General features: G+C 46.4%; 1 protein-coding gene across 1 annotated transcript in view; it reads left to right on the top strand.

Annotated features, from left to right (window-relative positions):
* Nucleotides 1–6299: 6299 nt before the first annotated feature.
* Nucleotides 6300–21181, top strand: part of USP43 (ubiquitin specific peptidase 43) — a 523315-nt gene continuing 508433 nt past the window's right edge. The window contains exon 1 of the mRNA XM_030208099.1: nucleotides 6300–6919. Within this exon, the coding sequence (XP_030063959.1) occupies nucleotides 6335–6919 (585 nt within the window). The 5' untranslated portion in view covers nucleotides 6300–6334. The remainder of the gene's footprint in view (nucleotides 6920–21181) is intronic.

Here is a 21181-nt window from a genome sequence, read left to right as displayed (position 1 = left end):
GTGTCTGGAGGCTCTGGTGAATTTCTCTTTCATTTTTTTCTGACTTGCACATATATGCTATTTTTATTATACCCTCTTTGAGATAAATTTGGATGTATATCTTTTTAATTGCTGCCATTTTACCGGGGTATATTGGCAGTATTGTACATTGGGCTTTACCCAGTGTGAAGTGGCAGTATCTTAAGGGTATGAAATGATACCTTGGCTATTCCAAATGTAATGATACCTTGACTGTTCCAAGACACCCTTTAATTAATTAATTTGTGTTATGTGTACAGTATATTTATATTTATTTAATGATCTATTTCTATATACTTTTTAAATTTTATGTTAATTTTAAGTTCGTGTTATACTAATTAACATGGGGCTTCTTTTACAAAGCTGCACTTCCTTAGGAATTGAAAGGGCTTCCTCTCATTTTCCACATCGAGAATCGGTAGCCTGGCATTGTAAAAGAGGCCCATAGTGTTTTTAACAGTCAATTGGTATTATGTTTATGATTTTTTGGTCTATGTTTATTAGTTATATGTACATCTGATTATTTGGTATTTCGCAGAAAATTGAAAGCTTTCCTCTTTGAAAGATTCCTACCCATTGTCAGAGTTTGTAACTAGGTAACAATGGGCTACTATTTAGTTCTTAATGTGTATTTTATTTTTAATTTGTTGCTTGTTACTTTATTTATTCTAAGCCACATTGAACTCGAGTATGTTCGGGATAATGTGGGGTAGAAATGTCAAGAATAAAATAAATAAATAAATCCATTTTCATGCTAACTTATGTTTTTATGTTTATTAGTATAATTATCGCCCCTGAAGCAGCCCTGCTAGGTGCAACATGGCTGTGTTGGGTGCCTTTTTATCTAGCTTTCTACAATAAAGGCTTTTTTAATCTAACTTCATCGTGTCTGATTCTTCAACTTCCATTGTACTGGAACTAGCGAACCGCTTGCCCATCTGTTTTCTGAGAGTTGAATGGAACAGGACCAATTTGGCATGGCGGAAAAACTGGGGAAAAGACACCCTGAATTTGAAAATGGTCCAGATCAGACCAGGGGTTCCAGAGAAATAATGAATATTTTTGAGGAAGTTATTGAACTTTTTTCTGATGGCAGCCATTTTATTTCTGCTGTTTTTCATTGCGTTTTTAAAAATGATTTCACTTATGGGTTTTTTGACATTTGCAAGTCAAGGAAGTGCATTTCTATGTGAAAGGCAGTTGTCCAGCCATGTTTAGCAGCAATAAAAAAAGTGTGATGACTCTATACAAATACTGTAATAATTCAAGATTACATTTGTCAGCACCTAAAGTTAGTGGTTAAGACAAAGTATCAGAAAATCTAAAGGTGCTACTGATGGACAGATTTTGATCCTCCTATGAGCACTGCGGATGGGCATGCATTTGAAATAACATGAGAAATGTGTCATTTTAAGCCCAAATTAGCAGAAGCCCCCCCAATTTCACTTTTATTTCATGTGATATAACTATGGTGTGCCTTTTGGGAACAGTGGGCATTCTTCATGAAGAGAGCATATTATTTTGCAAAGAGTATGCACTAAGAACATAAGAATAGCCAATGGTCCACCTAGCCCAGTATCCTGTTTTCAACAGTGGCCAATCCAGGTCACAGGTACCTGGCAGAAACCCAAATAGCAGCAACATTCCATGCTACCAACCCCAGGGTAAGCAATGGCTTCCTATCTCAATAGCAGACTATGGACTTTTCCTCCAGGAACTTGGCCAAACCTTTTTTAAACCCAGATACGCTAACCTCTGTTACCACATCCTTTCGCAATGAGTTCCAGAGCTTAACTATTCTTTGGATGAAAAAATATTTCCATGTAGCTTCATTGAGTGCCCCCCCCCCCCCGAGTCTTTTTGTACTTTTAGAAAGAGTAAAAAATCGATTCGCTTCTACTCATTTTACACCACTCAGGATTTTGTAGACCTCAATCATATTCCCCCCTCAGCCATCTCTTTTCCAAGCTGAAGAGCCCTAACCTCTTTAGCCTTTCCTCATATGAAAGGAGTTCCATCTCCTTTATCATTTTTGGTTGTTCTTCTTTGAACCTTTTCTAATTCCCCTATATCTTTGTTGAGATATGGCAACTAGAATTGAACACAATACTCAAGGTGAGGTAGCACCATGGAGAGATACAGAGGCATTATAGTATTCTTGGTCTTATTTATCATCCCTTTCCTAATAATGCCTAGGATCCTGTTTGCTTTTTTGGCCGCCACCACACACTGGGCAGAAGATTTTAGTGTATTGACTACAATGACTCCTTTTTCTTGGGTGCTGACTCCCAAGGTATACCCTAGCATCAGGTAACTATGATTCTGATTATTCTTCCCAATGTGCATCACTTTGCATTAGTCCACATTAAATTTCAACTGTCATTTGAATACTCAGTCTTCCAATTATTTAAAGGTCTTCCTGCAATTTTTCACAGTTCACATGTGTTTCACCAACTTTGAATAGTTTTGTGACATCTGCAAATTTAATCATCTCACTTGTAATTCTGATTTCCAGATCATTAATAAATATGTTACATAGCACCGGTCCCAGTACAAATCTCTGTGGCACTCCACTATTCACCCTCCTCCACTGAGAAAAATTGACATTTAACCTTACCCTCTGTTTTCTGTCCAATTCCCAATCCACAACAGAACATTGCCTTCTATCCCATGTCTCTTTAATTTTCTCAGGAGTCTCTCATGAGGAACTTCGTCAAAAGCTTTCCAAAAATCTAGGTACATTAGATAAACCGGCTCACCTTTATTGGCATGTTTATTCATGCCTTCAAGGAAATAATTATCTATGGGCTTAGCATGTAGGAAAGTCCCACATTAGGACTTGCTATGCCCATTTCCTAGCGCTCCTAAATAACTAAATAAAAAAAATAAATAGATCAATCAAATGACACCAGACATTAAACAAAATAAAAATTTGGGGGCTGCACACCCCTGATATGAGGCCTCGTGGTACACTCAACTAGCCAACTGGCCAACTATCCATCCACATTCAATCAGTTAGAGGCCCTTTTACTAAAGGGTTGGCACGTGACAACAGGCTTGCCACGTGCCAATCCGAAACTACCCCCAGCGTAACCCATTTCCAGTGCTACAAAAATATTTTCTACTTTTGTAGCACCAGTGCTTACCTGGTGGTAATCAGGCAACGCTGCATGTTGCCCAGTTATCACTGGGTTAGCGAGGGGGGCCCTTACCGCCTCCTCAATGGGTAACAATAAGTGTCGTCCCCCCCCCCCTGAAACGGCCGTACTGTAAGTGATTCACTTACCTCATGGCCATTTCTTTTCCAGATAAAAAGATAGCCTTTTACCGCAGCTTAGTAAAAGGAACCTTAAATGAGTCCCCAGCCTTAGCCATGGGATAAATATGATTGCAGAAGGCAATGGCCAAACCACCCTGCTAATAGTCTACCAAGAACTATCACGCCAGTGGCAACTCCCATAAGTAAAATGCAACTCGAGAATTGCATAGAGGGTACTACCTTTATGCACCTAATAAGCAGCAGGTCCTGTGAATGTATTTTAAAGAAAGCTTTACATATGCCATTCTGTTCAATAATTCAAGGGGCACATGTTTCAGAGCAATAACACATTTTTCTCTTAGGGTCTTCGAGATAAAATTCTTTAGGTAACTCCGTCCTATTCTCTCACATAGTTGCATACTGTGACCTGTGATTTTTGTCCATTTGGGCTCTGATGTTGCTGAAACCTGGGATAAGGGAAGGAGGAGAGGTGTATGCTAGCAGATAGCCTCAGAGATTTCTTCCCTCCTCCTCCTCCTACTACTACTACTATTAAACATTTCTATAGCGCTTCTAGACTTACGCAGCGCTGTACAAATTAACATGAAAAGGCAGTCCCTGCTCAACAGAGCTTACAATGGGGCTAGCAAGGCTACTGGAGCCACAGGGCCTGCTATCTGCCCTATCCTCTATCTAGACATTTCCAGATTCAAGAGTTGGGTGATTACAGGCCTGTGCCTTTTTCACGGCAGAATACCGCAGGGCAGTGCCGTAGCGAGGGCTAACGGCACCCGGGGCGGGTCGCCGCTGCGCACCCCCCCCCGGGTGCAGCACGGCGTGACCCCCCCCCCTCTGCGGCACACCCCCCCGGACCGCATTGTTACCTGCGGGAGGGTCGATCCGCCCCGAGTGCACGTCACTCAGAGCTGCGTCGGCCCCGCTGGTTCCCTGCTCTCTCTGCCCCGGAACAGGAAGTAACCTGTTCCGGGGCAGAGAGAGCAGGGAACCAGTGGGGCCGGCACCCCCCGAGCACGTGCACCCGGGGCGGACCGCCCCTCCCGCCCCCCCCCTTCCTACGCCACTGCCGCAGGGATTTGTCATTTCCCCTTGGGACCATAGCACCTGAGTTTCCCTGCTGCTCTCCTTTCCAACTACTATTCAGGTTCATGCAGGTTACCTTCCAAGATGTAACAGTTCATACTCAGGCTAGAACAGAGGATTAAAAATGAATAAATAGGGATGTGAAGGCAGAGATATATTGGAAAAATAAAACTATGGTTTCAGGAAAAGTAACTAGAATCTTTTGGCTTTAAAGCAGTTCCCTTAACCCACAGGGAAGGGGGGCAGACTCAGGAAAGATATCAGGAAGTATTTTTTCACGGAGAGGGTGGTGGACGCTTGGAATGCCCTCCCGCGGGAGGTGGTGGAGATGAAAACGGTAACGGAGTTCAAACATGCGTGGGATATGCATAAAGGAATCCTGTGCAGAAGGAATGGATCCTCAGAAGCTTAGCTGAAATTGGGTGGCGGAGCAGTTGGGGGGAAGAGGGGGTGGTGGTTGGGAGGCGAGGATAGGGGAGGGCAGACTTATACGGTCTGTACCAGAGCCGGTGATGGGAGGCGGGACTGGTGGTTGGGAGGTGGGAAATATTGCTGGGCAGACTTATATGGTCTGTGCCCTGAAAAGGACAGGTACAAATACAAGGTAAGGTATACACATATGAGTTTGTCTTGGGCAGACTGGATGGACCATGCAGGTCTTTTTCTGCTGTCATCTACTATGTTACTATATTACACAGGAATCACAATAGGTTTTACAATCACAAAACTTCCAAAGCATGCACCCAGCCACCTCTGGGGTGCATGGCGCAGGGGTATAGCCAGACTACAGATTTGGGGTGGGCATAGGTAAGAAGTGGGTGGGCATCAAGTGTTCTCCCCCCACCACCATCAACACCACCACCAAAAAAATATCTCAGCTGGTGGCAGTGTGGTAGCTACGTGGGGCCTGAGGGGGCAGGGGGATCCAATGTGGCGGTGGCGGCTTGGGGGTGGCTAAACAGTGCCCCCACCTTGGGCTCTGGACCCCCCTCCCGGCGAGGTCTGGCTACGCCCCTGGCTGGTGGGAAAACGCTTCTTTCCACCTTGGCAGTCTGAAGCAGGCATAAGCTGAACACTGTGGAGAGTAGCATTTTCGTTACCATCAGGGGGAAGTCTTCAGCTGGCAGAGCTTGGGATCCCACCAGCAACCGCTAAACATGTGCTACTGTTGGGTGGGCCTGTGCCCTAGGTGGGTGGGCCCTGGCCCACCCAGGCCCACCTGTGGCTACACCACTGGCATTGTGTTGCAAAAGCCAGCGAACAAACGTGACACCAGAAGTTCTGCAGACATACAGCACACGATGGCACGTGAGATACAGTTCCACAAGTGTTATCTCTTCACATTCATGTTGTTTTGCAGATCTATGAGGGCTACTACTGTTGCTAGTCAGATTTTCCACCTCCAAAAGGCAGCCTCAGACTTAGCTTTTGTGTTCGTCCACCTTTGGAGAGGCACTCAATGATATCACCGTCGATGCACCCCCCCCCCCCCTCCCCATTCGAAGCCAACTTGGCTCAGATCTATACCACTTTTCCCCAGCAGCAGCAGCACCTCCTCGCTTGCCAGCAGGCACCCTCTCTCTCTCTCGCCCCTGCCCGTCTTCAAAACTAAAGCGAGCTCCTAAGATCTGAGAGAGGGAGGAGCCGATCGCGAGCTGCCGAGCGGAGGAGCCCAGGCGTCTGAGCCAAGCAGGAAGAAGGAGATGGAGTTGGGGAGTGCACCTTGCCTGAGCAGGTAGGGGAGGGCGAAGGCGATCGCAGGCACTGCAGCAGCAGCAGCAACACGATGTGTCGCCCGCTCGGGGGAGTGAGGCAGGTGCCCCCCTGCTAGAGGGCACTGTTTCCCAGCAGCAGAGCCTGCAGGCAGCAGCCTGATCCCCTACCGGGCGCCGCTTGATTTCCTGTGCTCGTCCTCCAGGAAGCAGGTGAGGCAGGCGGAGAGGGCGGGGGGCAGACATGGATGATCGCAGCAGCCCCTCGCCCGAGACGAAGGGGGAGAAGAAGAAGAAGAAGGGCAGCCCGGGATCGCGCCGGCTGCTGTTCCGCAGGAAGTCCCTGCGCTCCGTGGGCAATTTCGTGCACCGGGTGCTGAAAACTTTAAGCACTTTGTCTCACTTCGGGGAGCCGGAGCGGGCGGCCGATCTGGAGGACGACGACGGGGGCTTTAAGCAGCAGCAGCAACAAGGGGCGCTTCTTGGCACCTGCCCGGGCGCGGAGCACGAGCAGCCCAGGACGATCAGGGCGGCGGCCGAAACGAACCGGGACAGGCTACCCGGGGGATCGGCTGAAAAGACCCCCGGGGCGCAGGGGCTGAAGAACCACGGCAACACCTGCTTCATGAACGCCGTCCTCCAGTGCCTGAGCAACACCGACCTGCTGGCCGAGTTCCTGGGGCTGGAGCAGTACAAAGCCGAGCTGGCCCGCTCCGGGGTCAACGGGCTGGTGGCGAAGGGCGAGGGCGAGATCACCGAGCAGCTGGCCGCCCTGGTGCGGGCCCTCTGGACCCTGGACTACACGCCGCAGCTGTCCGTGGAGTTCAAGGTGAGGGCGCAGAGGGGAATCCCCTGCTGATAATGGTGCTCGGGGGAATCCCCTATTAATAATCACAGCAAGGATACTATATAGTGCATAGGGGAATCCCGGTTGCTGTAGAGTGCGTAGGGGAATCCCTTATTAATAATAAACATAGCACAGGTACTGTATAGTGCATAGAGGAATCACCTATTGATTATAACCATAGCATGAATACTAGAGTATACTGCATGGGAGAACCTGTATTAATAATACTGATAACACAGATATTGTATAATGCTTAGGGAAGAACTCTTGATAATGAATTGCACAGATACTTATGCATAAATCCAACAGTGAAATATTTTATCTTTCACTCTCTTTATGCATGCATATCGTATTATAGGGTAGCATGGAGTACTGGGTTAACATATATCCAAGCACAAAAAAAAACAACAAAACGACAGAGGAATTTGATTTCGGAAACTGAAAATCTTAGTGCAAGTTGGCGTAGGTGCAGCCGGTGTCCCTATTCCCCTGGGAGCAACAGGCTTGCGCCTTGCGTTTGTTTTATGGGACCAAGAGAAAGTTTTAATGACAAGAGGGCTCCGTCCAGTTTTAATCTGTAGCCTAAATTATCGCTGCTTTATTATAGTTCAGTTGTTCCATTCGGAGTTCTGCCAGAGCCTGATCCCCATCCCCGGGATGCTTTAAGTATTTCTTTCTATAGATATAAAATGTGTGTGACGGGAAGGGAGATCATTCTTTGAAGGAGTTTCCCAACCTGGGCTGCCCTCATTTCACTCATCTTGTGTGTACAGCTAACTCATTAGTTCATCACTCATGGAGCAAATCATGCGTGCAACTCCTTGATGTATTCCTTCGACGTCTAGGTAGAGCGAGAATAGACAGGTTTCCCTGTCCAAAGCTAGATTCAGTGGATTTATTGCCATTAGGAGCCAAAGATAATGTTACAGAGGCAAAAAAAAAAAAAAAGTAAGAGGGTGGAAGGAGGCTTGGAGCCAAAACTTTAAAAAAACAAAGGTTAATTCAGTTATCCTCAGCTTCCCACGGGAGAGGACAAGACTCATGGCCATGTTACCATTTGGGAATGAAGATTTTGGTTGCCAAATGCAGTGGATTCCTGAAACCCGTCTAGTGAGACGCCTCTGAATCTTGTCAGTACAATGGGCTTTCATGTATACCCTGAGCTGAGGCTATTTCAGCGAATCTTATCTCCTTTGCTGTTACATATTTCATGCACTCCATAAGGATGATCAATCATTTGATTTCTATTTTATTGATCTGAGCCTGTTATGTTATATGGTCTATGGGAGGCAGCTTTCAGGTGGTTCCATTAGGAAAAGAGCAATGGGTCAGTGGTCTGCTGACCTTTCCCAAGAGGACTGTCCCTCCCCAAGTATCACTTTAGCTCTACTTATTTCACTCTTACTGTACTGCATGGGTTTTTTTTTTTTTTAATTATTATTTTAAGTAAGGTGGTACCAGCATTTGTGTCTTGTATACAAGGGAAATAACTTGAAAAGAGCATTTTCATATGACCAGGTGATCTTGGTGTGAGACAGTTTTGCTTTGGGTTTTCTGGTTAAGCTTTGCAGCCTGGTTTGTGTATTAGGGTCAGGGCGTTTTTGTTGTTGTTGTTGAAGGGGTACTTGGAGGTACTGAGTACCTGCACCTTTTCCATTGTCTGCTAAAATTGACCCATGTTTTAATGAAAGAGTTCAGGCTCTACACACCAATTCTGCCTTGTCATAGATTCAGTGACTGGTTGCAGGGGGCCTGGCTATTGCGGGGTGGGTCTCTCAGTGATCACCCCACCCCTGAAGGGTGGCCTGGCATTTGAGTACCAGCACCTTTTTCTCTAGAAAAGTGCACTGATTAGGGTTAATAAGCTTTAGTGTCTTTTGAGGACTGAGCACTGTTTTACAGCAAGTAAAAAAGCAGGATGTCCAAAATGCTTGAGCTGAGCATTGAAAATAATTTTGGATCCTAGATTTTCATTTTGGGGAAAGTGTGGGAAGCCCTCGAGGTTTGCAGTCCTCCAGCTTGTATTTTGAAACCACATTTTTACTTTGGTTGACAAATTAAATGGATTTTGTTTAGTAAGTTACTTAGGTGCTGTGCATCCCTCTCATTTCCTTTAAAGATTTATTCTCCACTTGTGTATTATATCTGCAACAGATGTACTTACATGGTATGAGTTATAGATACTTTAGTCAAATGCGCTTCTCACTTCGGTGGACTAGGCAGTATTACACATACTACATGCAAAAAGCAGATTAAGTGGCACCTGGTATTTCTCTTGAACTAACTTCGCATTTGAGGGGTGCGACTGTACAGTTCATTTAGTTATTATAATAGCTAACAATGAACTTCCAATGGACCTTTTGACCCTGTAGCTAGGAAACTGCACAATTAAGCACTTCAGAACTCATGGAAAGAAGCCATCTATTGAGAAATTCTTCTGCCATCAGGGCATTCTGTACGATGTCACATTCCTAGTGCTTAGAAAGATTTTGTTTTTGGATTGAAGATAGGGGAGAAAGGATACAGATATCTGTGCAGTGGTTCGCAGTATGGAGGGTGCAAACTTAAGAGTAGCCATACTGGGTCAGACCAGTAGTCCATCTAACCCAGTATCCTGTTTTCCAAACAGTGGCCATGCCAGGTCACAAAGAAACCATACTACACCTGTACCCTGTTAGGGAACGTGGAAGACCAGTGGTGGTAATAATTTATTTATTTATTGCATTTGCATCCCACATTTTCCCACCTCTTTGCAGGCTCAGTGTGGCTTACAATAGTCATGAATAGTGGTCATATTTTAGAAAATATACAATTAGGGTTACAGAGGGATCTTGGGAACGTGAAAAAGATAAAACACCATAATAGTGAACAAGCAGATATTTTGAGATAGTTCTGAATATATGTGGAGGAGTTATGTATATTCACATCGGTAGATCTTTGTGGTATGCCTTGTTGAAGAGATTCACTGCTCACAGAGGTAGCATCATTTATAGTAAAACCTAGCAGATGACAGCAGATAAAGACCAAGTTGGTCGGTTCAGTCTGCTCCACCCACACATGTCACCCCAAACCCCATTATTAATAAGTTTTGTTTCGCTGCTCCACGGTCCTATTTAGGAATTCACTGTGTATTAACGTTTTTCAGATATTTAAATATTTGCATCATATCTATCTTGTCCCTTCTCTAGGTTATATATACTTAGGTCCTCTGTGCTCTTTTTGAATCTTTAAGCTCATAACCAACACTATTTTGGTCGCTTTCCTCTGGACTGCCTCTAGGTTCTTTATGTTATTACTGAAATATGGCCTCCAAAACTGAACACAGGATTACCAGTGAACTCTATAGAGATAGCGCTTCGGGAATATATAGTGTAAGAAGGAAGAGGCTGTCCTACCCTGGTTAGGCCCCTAGAGGGCGTAGTTCCCCTAAAATGTCCAGGGAGAAGGGCAGGGTGAGTCACTAAAGGGAGCCAGTAAGGGGTGTATAGCAGGAGGTCGCTAGGACCGAGGAGAGTCCTGGGGATAGAAACAGGTGCAGCAGGTTATGGGCTGGGTCCTGTTTGGCTATTAACCACTTATACTCCTCCTGAGTTGGAAGGAGGAGAGCTGGCAGCTGAGAAAGAAGGCTGGTAACTGAAGCAGAGGGATCCCCATGAGCAGGGCCGTGCCTAGGGTCTCTGGCGCCCCCCTGCAGACTATCAGTTGGCGCCCCCCTGTAGACTATCAGTTGGTGCCCCCCCCCCCCCCGGACCTGCCTGGCAATGTGCTCTGCATCCGCTAGCGAGGCTCCAAGGTGCGTGGATGTCAAAGAATAAAGTGGTTGCTCAAAGCATATACTAACCACAGTTGCTCAACTGCAAAACACTATACACAAACCTGTGGAAAAACACACTCATAACCTCACCAAACCATAACAGCACTAATTCCAAGGACAGGATGAGCTACAACCTTATGCGTGGAAAGGCAGCACTGTAATTACACCGGGCTCTGAAACACCAGTACACAACCTAGTGAAACAAAAAAAAACACCATAAAGGGCTGAAAATACTACACGCTAGCAGAATACTGCACCTTGATCACACATGAAAAACACATGATACAACAGTCATGACACAATGGACTAGAAATCAAAAAATATGAAGGCAAAATACTGAACTGGAAAGTTACCTCAAGAAGTCAGGCTCAGCATGCAGCAATACTAGAAAAATTGAAACTTACATGCAAAATATCACAGATGCACATTTCCAAAAACTGACATATTCCAATAAATTCTGAATAAAATACTTTTTTCTACCTTTGTTGTCTGATCATTTAGTTTTTCTATTTGCTTTGGTCCCAGTGTCTTCTGTTTTATGCAGTGTCTTCTTTCCATTTGATATTTTTTTCTCTCACCATGTCCATCATCCTCCTGTATCCTTATGCGTACTGTCTACCATCTGTAGCCCTGTCCCTATCCTTCAGTGTCCCGATCCAGCTCTTAAATTCAGCAGTTTCCCTCATTCTGCCCCCTCCTTCCAGCATTTTTCCTTTCTCCCTCCTTTCATCCAGCATTTCTCAGTTTGAGTGCTAGGGTCTTCCCCAGTTTCTCCCCAGCAGCTTCTCTCTCTCTCCTGCCCATGTCCCCTCTTTCTCTCCCCATCTTTAAACTCATCTCTCTCTCTCTCTCTCTGTACCCCTCTTCCATCCAGCATCTTCTCTCTGGCTCTCACCTGCTCTTTTCCATGTCCCCTCTTTCTCTCACCACCTCTCTAGGTCTCCCCTGTCTTCCCAATCCCAACCCTGGGACCAGCATGTCTTCTTCTCTCTTCCCTCCCTCCCACCCCACTCTCTGGGAGTTCAGCAACTATTTGTCTTTCCTGTCTTCCTCCTGGAATCCAATACTGAGCCTGCAAATAGGTGGGAAAATGTGGGATACAAATGTAACAAATAAATAAAATAAATAAATTATACAGTACTGAGCCACCTCTCCCCCCCCCCCCTCACATTGAGCAAACTCCCCAAATTAGTGTCCAGGGGAGGGATATTTTGTATGGTGTGTTTTTCTTGCACTAAAGATTTGATTTCCATCTATTACGTCTCCTCCATTTTTTTGAGAAGAGCCTACCCTTCCCACTCCTGGCTTCTGCATCTTTGAGGTAGGATTCTAGGGCACCTCCACCCCCTTGGGGTCGGGTGCATATCTTTGGGCATCCATTCCTCACAGTACTTTTAATAATAAATAAGTACATCCCTAATGTCATGCCCTCTTCACTCATGGTGGTACAGCCGCAAGGGGAGAAGGCAGAAGGGCAGCACAGCTCTCCTCCTCCCCTCCCTCTCGGAACCGGGGAGTGTAGGACCCCTGCCTGGAGGTGTGTCTAGTTGCAAGAGGGGCTGGATCTCTGCCAGTTTTACCTCTCCGTTTGCGAGTCCGTCCTGCTTCCCCCCCTCCCCCTCCCGAATCAGATTCCTAGAAAAGCGGAGCTGGCACCAACCTGCGCACGCACGGACCCAGCTGGCCCGGATCCAGCTCCCAGCGCGGACAGGTGCTGCCTGCGGCACAGCCACGATCCGAATTATCGGAGCGGCGGGTCAGTAGGGAGCAGGGCTGGGGGGTGCAGATCGCCCTCTTTACCCCTCCCTCCCCTGGGAAGTCCGGCGGGGTGCGAGATCCTGAGCCGATTTCTGTAGGAAGAAGCTGCTGCCTCATCATCCGCCTGCCACCTCCTCTCAGGGAGTGGGGGGAGATCCCAGGTCGCCCCACCTCAACTTTTCGTCTGCCCAAGTCACTCGGGGAGAGGGGAAGCCGCCATACCTGGCAGAGGAAGGCGCTGCCGCTGACATAAGAAGAAAAAGAAGTGCGGGGCCGCAGCAGCCTGCGCTGTCGGCTCTGCTGGTCCTCTGGGAAATTGACGTCAGGGGGCATGTCTGAAGGCTGCTGCGGCCCCGCACTTCTTTTTCTTCTTATGCTGGCTGTGGAAAGAAGCGGCGCCGGCGGCAGCAGCAGTGGATCAGCGTAGATCTTGTTCCTGCCCCTGCTCAACAGCAGCGGCGGCAGATTTCGTCGGGAGTCTACTGCTAACACGGGAAGCGGGGTAAGCGCGGCGCCCTTGAAGGCAGGCGCCCCCCTGCGATGCTTACCCCGCTTACCGTGTTGGCACGGCCCTGCCCATGAGAAGTGCTGGCTGAGCCCTATGGCCTGGTGGTAAAAAGACTGTGTCTAGAACAGTGAAGAGGAACTGGGTGTCCCAGAGGAAAAGACTGTGGGTCCGGGGACTGTGTGTCCGGGGACTGAGTTAGTGGGACTGTGGGTCCGGGGACTGTGTGTCCGGGGACTGAGTTGGGACTGAGCCCAAATGGCTGTGTGAGAGGGCTCAGGGGGAAGAAATCTATGGACATGGAACTGTGCAAGAAGAAATGTTTCAAAGGGAAGATTGCACTGAGTAGGAAGAAATGAAATGGTTAAGCTGGAAGAACTGTTGAAGCTTGTAGCTGGTGAAAGTGTTTTAAGCTAAAAGAAGTGTGCCCCAGTGGCTGGAATAAAGTTGTGTATGAAAATAGCCTGATTGGTGAAACCTGACTATGTTTGCTTTTTGAGAAGCAGGTCACCCTGAGCAGAAAAGGGTGGTAGATTAATTTGCATAAATCTGCATACTGAGAACCAGCTCACCCTGAGTGAAAGAGGGACATGGGAGCCTGAGGTGGGAGCATCATCATCATCATCACAGTAGCCTCATCATTCATGTTTCACAATGGGCAGCCACCTCCGGGGTGTGTGGCCTATATATTTCTGGCACTTCAACTACATGAGAGCATTGGTAAATATATGTGACAAGGGCAAGCAATGGTATTATCCAGTTTGAATCATCCTGACCTAATCCTCTTTTTAGTTTCAAATTTCCTTTGGCATCGTCCTTTAAAATCCACAGATATGCCAGCAAGGTGGCTTATTGTCACATACTGCGCATGGTTAAGCTGTAGACCTGGATTGGTTTGACTTCTGCCTTAGATTTTACTGTCCCCAAATCAGCTTCAGCTGGAAAACAGCCTTGATGCATGGCCCCCCTCACCCCTTCCCTGTCCCTGCAGTAACTGACGGACTGGGGAAAATCCCTGGCTAGTTTCATATGAGATGCAAAACTCAAGCGTTTCATAATTACTACTACTTATCATTTCTATAGCGCTACTAGACGTACGCAGCGCTGTACACTTGAACTTGAAGAGACAGTCCCTACCCAACAGAACTTACAATCTAATTAAAATCAAATGAAACCCACATAACCCAAATTTTTGAAAGGTGGAGGATCAGGAACACCAATAAAGTTGCAGATATTTAGTTTACCGTTTCTGCTAGTTTACTGCTGTGCCTGGTCTACCTTTTGTTTGGATTTTGTGACCCAGAAGCGAAGAAACAAAATGGCAGTAGAATGGCAGTGATCTGGGCCCTGATGTTCAAAACTCCGGTGCTGTACTGAACAGCGCCGGAGAAATAGCGCCGGAACAGTGGGCCTGAACAACTTCCTAATGCTCAATGCTAATGAGATGAAAATATAGGTGCACTCATAGCACTAAGCATTAGGGAATTGTTCAGAAGTTAGGGGGGGGGGGGGGGGGGAAATGGTGCCTGGCGCATTCGCTCAAGAATTGTGCGCTAAGCACAGCTGTTCAGCGCATGCCCAGTACGCCAGAAGAGAGGAGGGAAGGAGGAAGAAGAGGTGCCAGTTGCCGGTTAGTGAAATACCTTTATCACTGATGCATGTTCCGAAGCACACATTGGCGTCTGATTTCTTCACCTTTAAATATAAGCGTTTCAATTTGTTTTAGTTTGGAATGCTTATACTTAAATGCAGGAAACAAGCGCCAATGTGTGCCTTTCACTTTTGGGTCTGCCCTGACTCGTGCACATTCGTTTCTCACAAGCAGCAGTTAGAGGCTTGCGCGGGTTTCCTTCTGCTTCCAAAACCAAACAAAACTGGCAGATTTTGAAGAAAGAATCATGAGAAATCCTCTCTTCAAACACCCTAATGCCTGCTCCGAGCTGGCGTTATATTTTGCAGCAGGAAGGTGACTTTGTTTTGTGCGCTGTTCTCTGAGCATTGGGAAGGAATAGGAAATAACCTCATTTACATCCGTTTGACTGCATTAGCATGCTGTTTGCACTAATCCTTGGTGCGCTCCTTGTTTCCCATACTAGAGCCTTCTGAGAATTCTACACTAGTTAATGCGGGCGTCAGTCTGCTGCTAATGACCTCTAGCACCCGTGTTTGCTTCTGAGCATCGGGGCCCTGGTGTTTTAACTTCTTGACTCAGGCTTAAGTACTGAACTTCACCTTCCCCAACACAGGTAACATAGTGAATGACGGCAGATAAAGACCTGTACGGTCCATCCAGTCTGCCCAACAAGATAAACTCATTTTACATGGTATGTGATACTTTATACCCGAGTTTGATTTGTCCTTGCCTTTCTCAGGGCACAGACCGTAGAAGTCTGTCCAGCACTGTTCTTGTATTAAAAGTTCTGAAGATTCTGGAATCCTAAAGAGTTACAAGATTCTGGAATCCCAATTAGTAGCAACATTCCATGTAGAACCCCAAAGAGTAACATAGTAAATGATGGCAGATAAAGACCTCTACGGTCCATCCAGTCTGCCCAACAAGATAAACTCATTTTACATGGTATGTGATACTTTATACGTGTACCCGAGTTTGATTTGTCCTTGCCATTCTCAGGGCACAGACCGTAGAAATCTGCCCAGCACTGTTCTTGTACTAAAAGTTCGGAAGCTAACGTCGAAGCCCCTTAAAATTTACACTCAAGCCCATCCATATCTATTCAGTTACGGTCAGGGCATAGACCATAGAAGTCTGCCCAGCACCGGTTTTGCTTCCCAATTACTAGCATCGCCACCCAATCTCCGCTAAGATTCCGTGGATCCATTCCTTCTAAACAGGATTTCTTTGTGTTTATCCCATGTATGTTTGAGTTCCATTACCGTTTTCATCGCCACCACCTCCCGCAAGAGAGCATTCCATGTATCCACCACCCTCTCTGTGAAAAAATACTTCCTGACATTACTCCTGAGTTTGCCCCCTTCAACCTCAATTCATGTCCTCTTGTTCTACCGCTTCCCATCTCCGGAAAAGTTTGTTTGCGGATTAATAGCTTTCAAATATTTGAACGTCTGCATCATGTCACCCCTGTTTCTCCTAGGAGCCAACTTTTCAAAATTATTGGGGGTGCTAAGCCCAGTGGAAATAACCCCTTCTTGGACACATACAAGGAATTTTCTCAATATTGAGGGTGCTCAAGCACCCACAGCACCCACAGAGTCGGCTCCTATACCTCCAGGGTATACATGTTCAGGTCAGCAAGTCTCTCCTCATAACGGTTTGCAACACAAATCCCACACCATTTTTGTTACGTTTCTTTGCACCGCTTCCAGTCTTTTTACATCTTTAGCAAGATACGGCCTCCAAAACTGAACACAATACTCCATGCAAAATTATCACAGCTATAGTTTTTGCCCATTTCTTTGTGGGACGTGATTCCTTAATGACAGGCCATCATGTTGGAGCCCCATTGTGTAAATGTGACATGCAGTGACATTCATTTTGAGATGAAAGCGTTCTTTGGAGCCCAGCGTTTTGTACATTATGAGGAAAAAGCATTTCTATAGTGAGGTATATTTATATTGAAATTGTATTATGGGGAGAGGGGGTCTCCCCACACTGCAGAATAAAGTTAAAGGTTCTGTTTGAATAGGAACGGCCACATTATTTAGACCTCTGCAGCAATTGAAGTGAGGACAGCCCGGTATGATTTTTGCTTAATAAATATTTGAGGGGCCCTGTTACAAAGCTGCGTAAGCGCCTACAAGTGCCAAAATGGAGTTACCGCACGGCTACTGCGTGGCTCTTGTGGTAATGTCATTTTTGGTGCGTGTCCGATATGTGCAGCCGAAAAATAATTTTTATTTTCTGCTGTGCGTATCGGACACGCGCCAAGTGGCATTTGGCGTGTGTAGGTCGTTACGGCCCAGTTACCGTGTTACGTAAACATAAAGGAATCCTGTTCAGAAGAAATGGATCCTCAGGAGCTTAGCCGAGATTGGATAACAGAGCCGGTAGTGTGAGGCGGGGCTGGTGGTTGGGAGGTGGGGATAGTGCTGGGCAGACTTATACGGTCTGTGCCAGAGCTGATGGTGGGAGGCAGGGATAGTGCTGGGCAGACTTGTACGGTCTGTGCCCTGAAAAAGACAGGTACAAATCAAGGTAAGGTATACACAAAAAAGTGGCACATTTCTTGGGCAGACTGGATGGACCGTGCAGGTCTTTTTCTGCCGTCATCTACTATGTGTGAGCCTTTACCGCTAGGTCAATGGCTGGCGGTAAGGTCTCAGACCCAAAATGGATGCGCAGCAATTTTCATTTTGCCACACGTCCATTTTCTGCAAAAATTTTAAAAAAGGCATTTTTTGTGGGTGCGCTGAAAAATAATTCTGCGTGCGCCCAAAACACGTCTACACTACCGCAGGCCATTTTTCAGCGCACCTTAGTAAAAGGATCCCTTAGTTTGGCTGGAAATTTTAATGGTAAGGTTGCCAGTTCATATCCAGTGGAGGTGGTAGGGACAAAGACAGTGATGGAATTCACAAACAAAAAAAGGAATAGGTTAAAAATAGAGGATCAAATCAAAGTAAGGAGCATTTCCACTCAAAGCAAAACTTTAATGATTTTCACGCTTCAAAAAAGGCATAGAGGGGAGTAACAACCTTTTGATTCCTTACACGCCATCATAAACACTCTGCTCATCTCAGTAAGCGTTACCTCATCTTCCTCTCTCTTCTCTTCTTCAACTGGACATTTCTCTCGTGGCTCTGCTGGTCCCCATTTATGGAATTTTTTGCCCCTAGATATCAGATTGGAGCAGTGGCGTTTCTGGGGGGGGGGGGGGGGGGCGGTGGGTGCGGTCCGCCCCGGGTGCACGCCGCCGGGGGGGGTGCCGCGCGCGCCTACCCTCCGTTGTTCCATGCTTCTTCTCTTCCCCGGAACAGGTTACTTCCTGTTCTGGGGCAAAGAAGAAGCATGGAACAACGGAGGACAGGCGTGCACCCGGTGGGGGGGGGGGGTGTCCTTCACGGGGGAGGTCCTTTCGCCGGGGGGGGTCCACGCTGCATGGGGGGGCGCTGCACCTGGGGGGCGGGGCGAATCAGCGATCTGCCCTGGGTGCCAGCCCCCCTAGGAACGCCACTGGATTGGAGCCTTCGTATCCAAGATTTAAAAAAACCTGATCAAAACCTGGCTTTCTGAGTTAACATATGGAGTCAACCAGTAAGATTCCCCCTTCCTGACCCCTTGCAGAGCCCTAGTAACTTCCTTTACACTTCCCCCTCTTTTCTTTTCCTTCTCTTCTTTTTCTCTTTCCTTTCTCCTCTTCTCTTTTATTTAATCTTTATTATTATTTGGATTTTCCTTTTAATACATTTTGCCACAGAAAACCAAACCAAATTATCACCTGTGTTTACTAAGTGGCGCTATGGGTGTGTTACCATTTTTAACGCTCGTAAATCATTTACGCGCCTTAAACGCTAATGCACCCATAGAAATGTATAGGCACATTAGCGTTAATGTGCCTTAAATTTACAGGCGCGTTAAAAACACTAACACACCTTAGTAAACATACCCCTATTTTTGTCACTATTCAGTTGTGACTGATGATATCTCAAGCCTGGGTAAAAAACAAACAAAAAAACCCCGCAGAGAGCAGCAGGTACAGCCCTAAACAAAGGCATAGAGGGGCTGTAACTTGCAGACCATAAGAGTAGCCATACTGGGTCAGACCAATGGTCCATCTAGCCCAGTATCCTGTTTTCCAAACTGGCAGGTCACAAGTACCTGGCAGAAACCCAAATTGTGGCAACACTCCATACTAGAAACCTTTTTCTCAGAAAAATGGCCAAACCAGTATTTTCAAAACCTATTTTTAAATGTTTTTCTATGCAGTTTGTCTGCAGTGCGTCCATATCTCAAGAGGGCATGTTGGGGGCATGTTAAGGGCGGGATCTGGGCTTTTTCCTAAGACTTGAACATTTTTCAGCCATAATGAAAAAAACCCCAAAATGTCCAGGCCCAAAACTAAGATGTTTTGAGCTTGACATGTTTTTAGAATGACTTTATCACAAAAAAAGTGCCCTAAATGACCAGATGACCACTGGAGGAATAAAGGAGTGATACCCCCTTACTCCCCCAGTGGTTAATGACCCACTCCCACCCACCAAAAATGTAAAAGAAATAGTACATACCAGCCTCTATGACAGCCTCAGATGTTATAGCCAGTCCTATGACAGCAGCAAGCAGGTCCCTGGGGGAGCCTAGTGGGCAGGTACAATTCTAGCCACCTTACAGGGCAGACTGGATGGACCATTCTGGTCTTCACCTGCCACCATTTACTATGTTACTGCCTGGTGGAAACTGCATTTGATGCTTGATGGTTCTTCCCTGAGGTGATGTTAGCTGACTGTTATATTGCAGTATTGGAAACCAGCCATTTATCTAGTGCTGTTAGCTCAGGAAGCGCATGGCATGAGCTTGAGAAGTCGTATCGACTGTGTGTGTTTGTGCATGTGAAAAACCCTAGATTAGCAGGTTGAAATTTATATGGCTGAGAAACAGAGTGCCAGTGCACACAGGCAGCTGGAGGATCTTATCCTTACAAGTGGAGTGAACACAAGGGGTGTATTTAAGCTACAGTGTCTCTTACCTAGGTAAAGAAGCCTTAAATGCCATGCAGTATCTTGCATGGGAAGTATGTTGTAAAATTTTTAACTCTTGGCAGTTCACCTTGCAGAAGCCCCATGAAGACAGCGTTCTCCTCAGTGCTGAGGAGCAGTTTCTGTTCCCTGCATTACCAAGTTTACAGATAGCATAAACAAAACATGATGTAAAAAAATAATTACTTTTCTGGATACTCCCTGATATCTTTGGGGCTATTTCTGCAAAAGCTGAAAGTGGGAGCTGCCAGGACAATGACCATGTTAAGCTTTAGAATGATGCTTTTATATCTATGTATATAGGCCTCAACAAATTTTCATTAAATCTAGAGGCCAACCCAAAAACATAGGAGCCAAAGTCCAAGACCTTTTTCACATTTCCTTCACCATCCTGAGACTGAAGTTTGCATCTGCTGCTTCTATTGTATGCAAATAGATCTCATGAATATTCATTGGGGAAATCCTGAGAACCTGACTGAGTTGCGGCCCTCGAGGACAAGGTTGCTCCCCCCCCCCCCCCCGAGATAAAGAGACTGAAAAATGAAGCGTATTATTCTAAATTGGATAAGTAGCTCAATGGGGAGCCAATGGAGGGTTCTCAGAGATTTAGGGGGTAATATTTTATACCTGGATATTCAGTGTCAGTATCTGTATACCAGCAATTGTAAACATCTGGATATATGTTGGTTGCTGGCCCTTATCCGGATACTGGTAAATTTCTGACCAGTACTCAGAGAAGTAGCCGGGTAGAGTTATAACAGCCTTTTTGCTGTTTTGAATGTATACAGGCAGTTGCCTGATTAATAGACTGAAAATTGCTGCCAACCATGTAGGTGGCTTATCTTGACTGGATGGACCGTTCAGGTCTTTATCTGCCGTCATTTACTATGTTACCAACAGGCTTATTTTTGAAAGAGAAGGGTGCCCATCTTTCGACACAAATTGGGAGATGGGCGTCCTTCTCCCAGGGTCTCCCAAATCGGCATAATCGAAAACCGATTTTGGGCATCCCCAACTGCTTTCCGTCGCAGGGACGACCAAAGTTCCTGGGGGCGTGTCGGAAGCATAGCGAAGGCGAGACTGGGGCGTGCTTAACACATGGGCGTCCTCGGCCGATAATGAAAAAAAGAAGGGCGTCCCTGATGAGCACTTGGCTGACTTTACTGGTCCATTTTTTCTTGCAACCAAGCCTCAAAAAGGTGCCTGAACTGACCAGATGACCACTGGAGGGAATCGGAGATGACCTCCCCTTACCCCCCCCCAGTTGTCAATAACCCCCTCCCACCCTAAAAAAAAAAAAACTTTAAAAATATTTTTTCTAGCTTCTGTGCCAGCCTCAAATGTCATACTTGTCGTGTTCTCGAGGGCCTTGGCATACTATCAGGTCCTCGAGGTGGAACTTGAGTTCGTGAGCCCTTGGGCCACTGCCGAGGAGCGGCAGCGGCAGGCAAGACCACCCCGGGACGGGATACACGGAAGAGCAGCACTGGAACTC

Source organism: Microcaecilia unicolor, chromosome 6 (assembly GCF_901765095.1).
Source record: "Microcaecilia unicolor chromosome 6, aMicUni1.1, whole genome shotgun sequence".
Classification (NCBI taxonomy): Eukaryota; Metazoa; Chordata; class Amphibia; order Gymnophiona; family Siphonopidae; genus Microcaecilia; species Microcaecilia unicolor.
The sequence above is the reverse complement of the archived record's forward strand: the minus strand, read 5'-3'. Positions and strand labels throughout refer to the sequence as shown.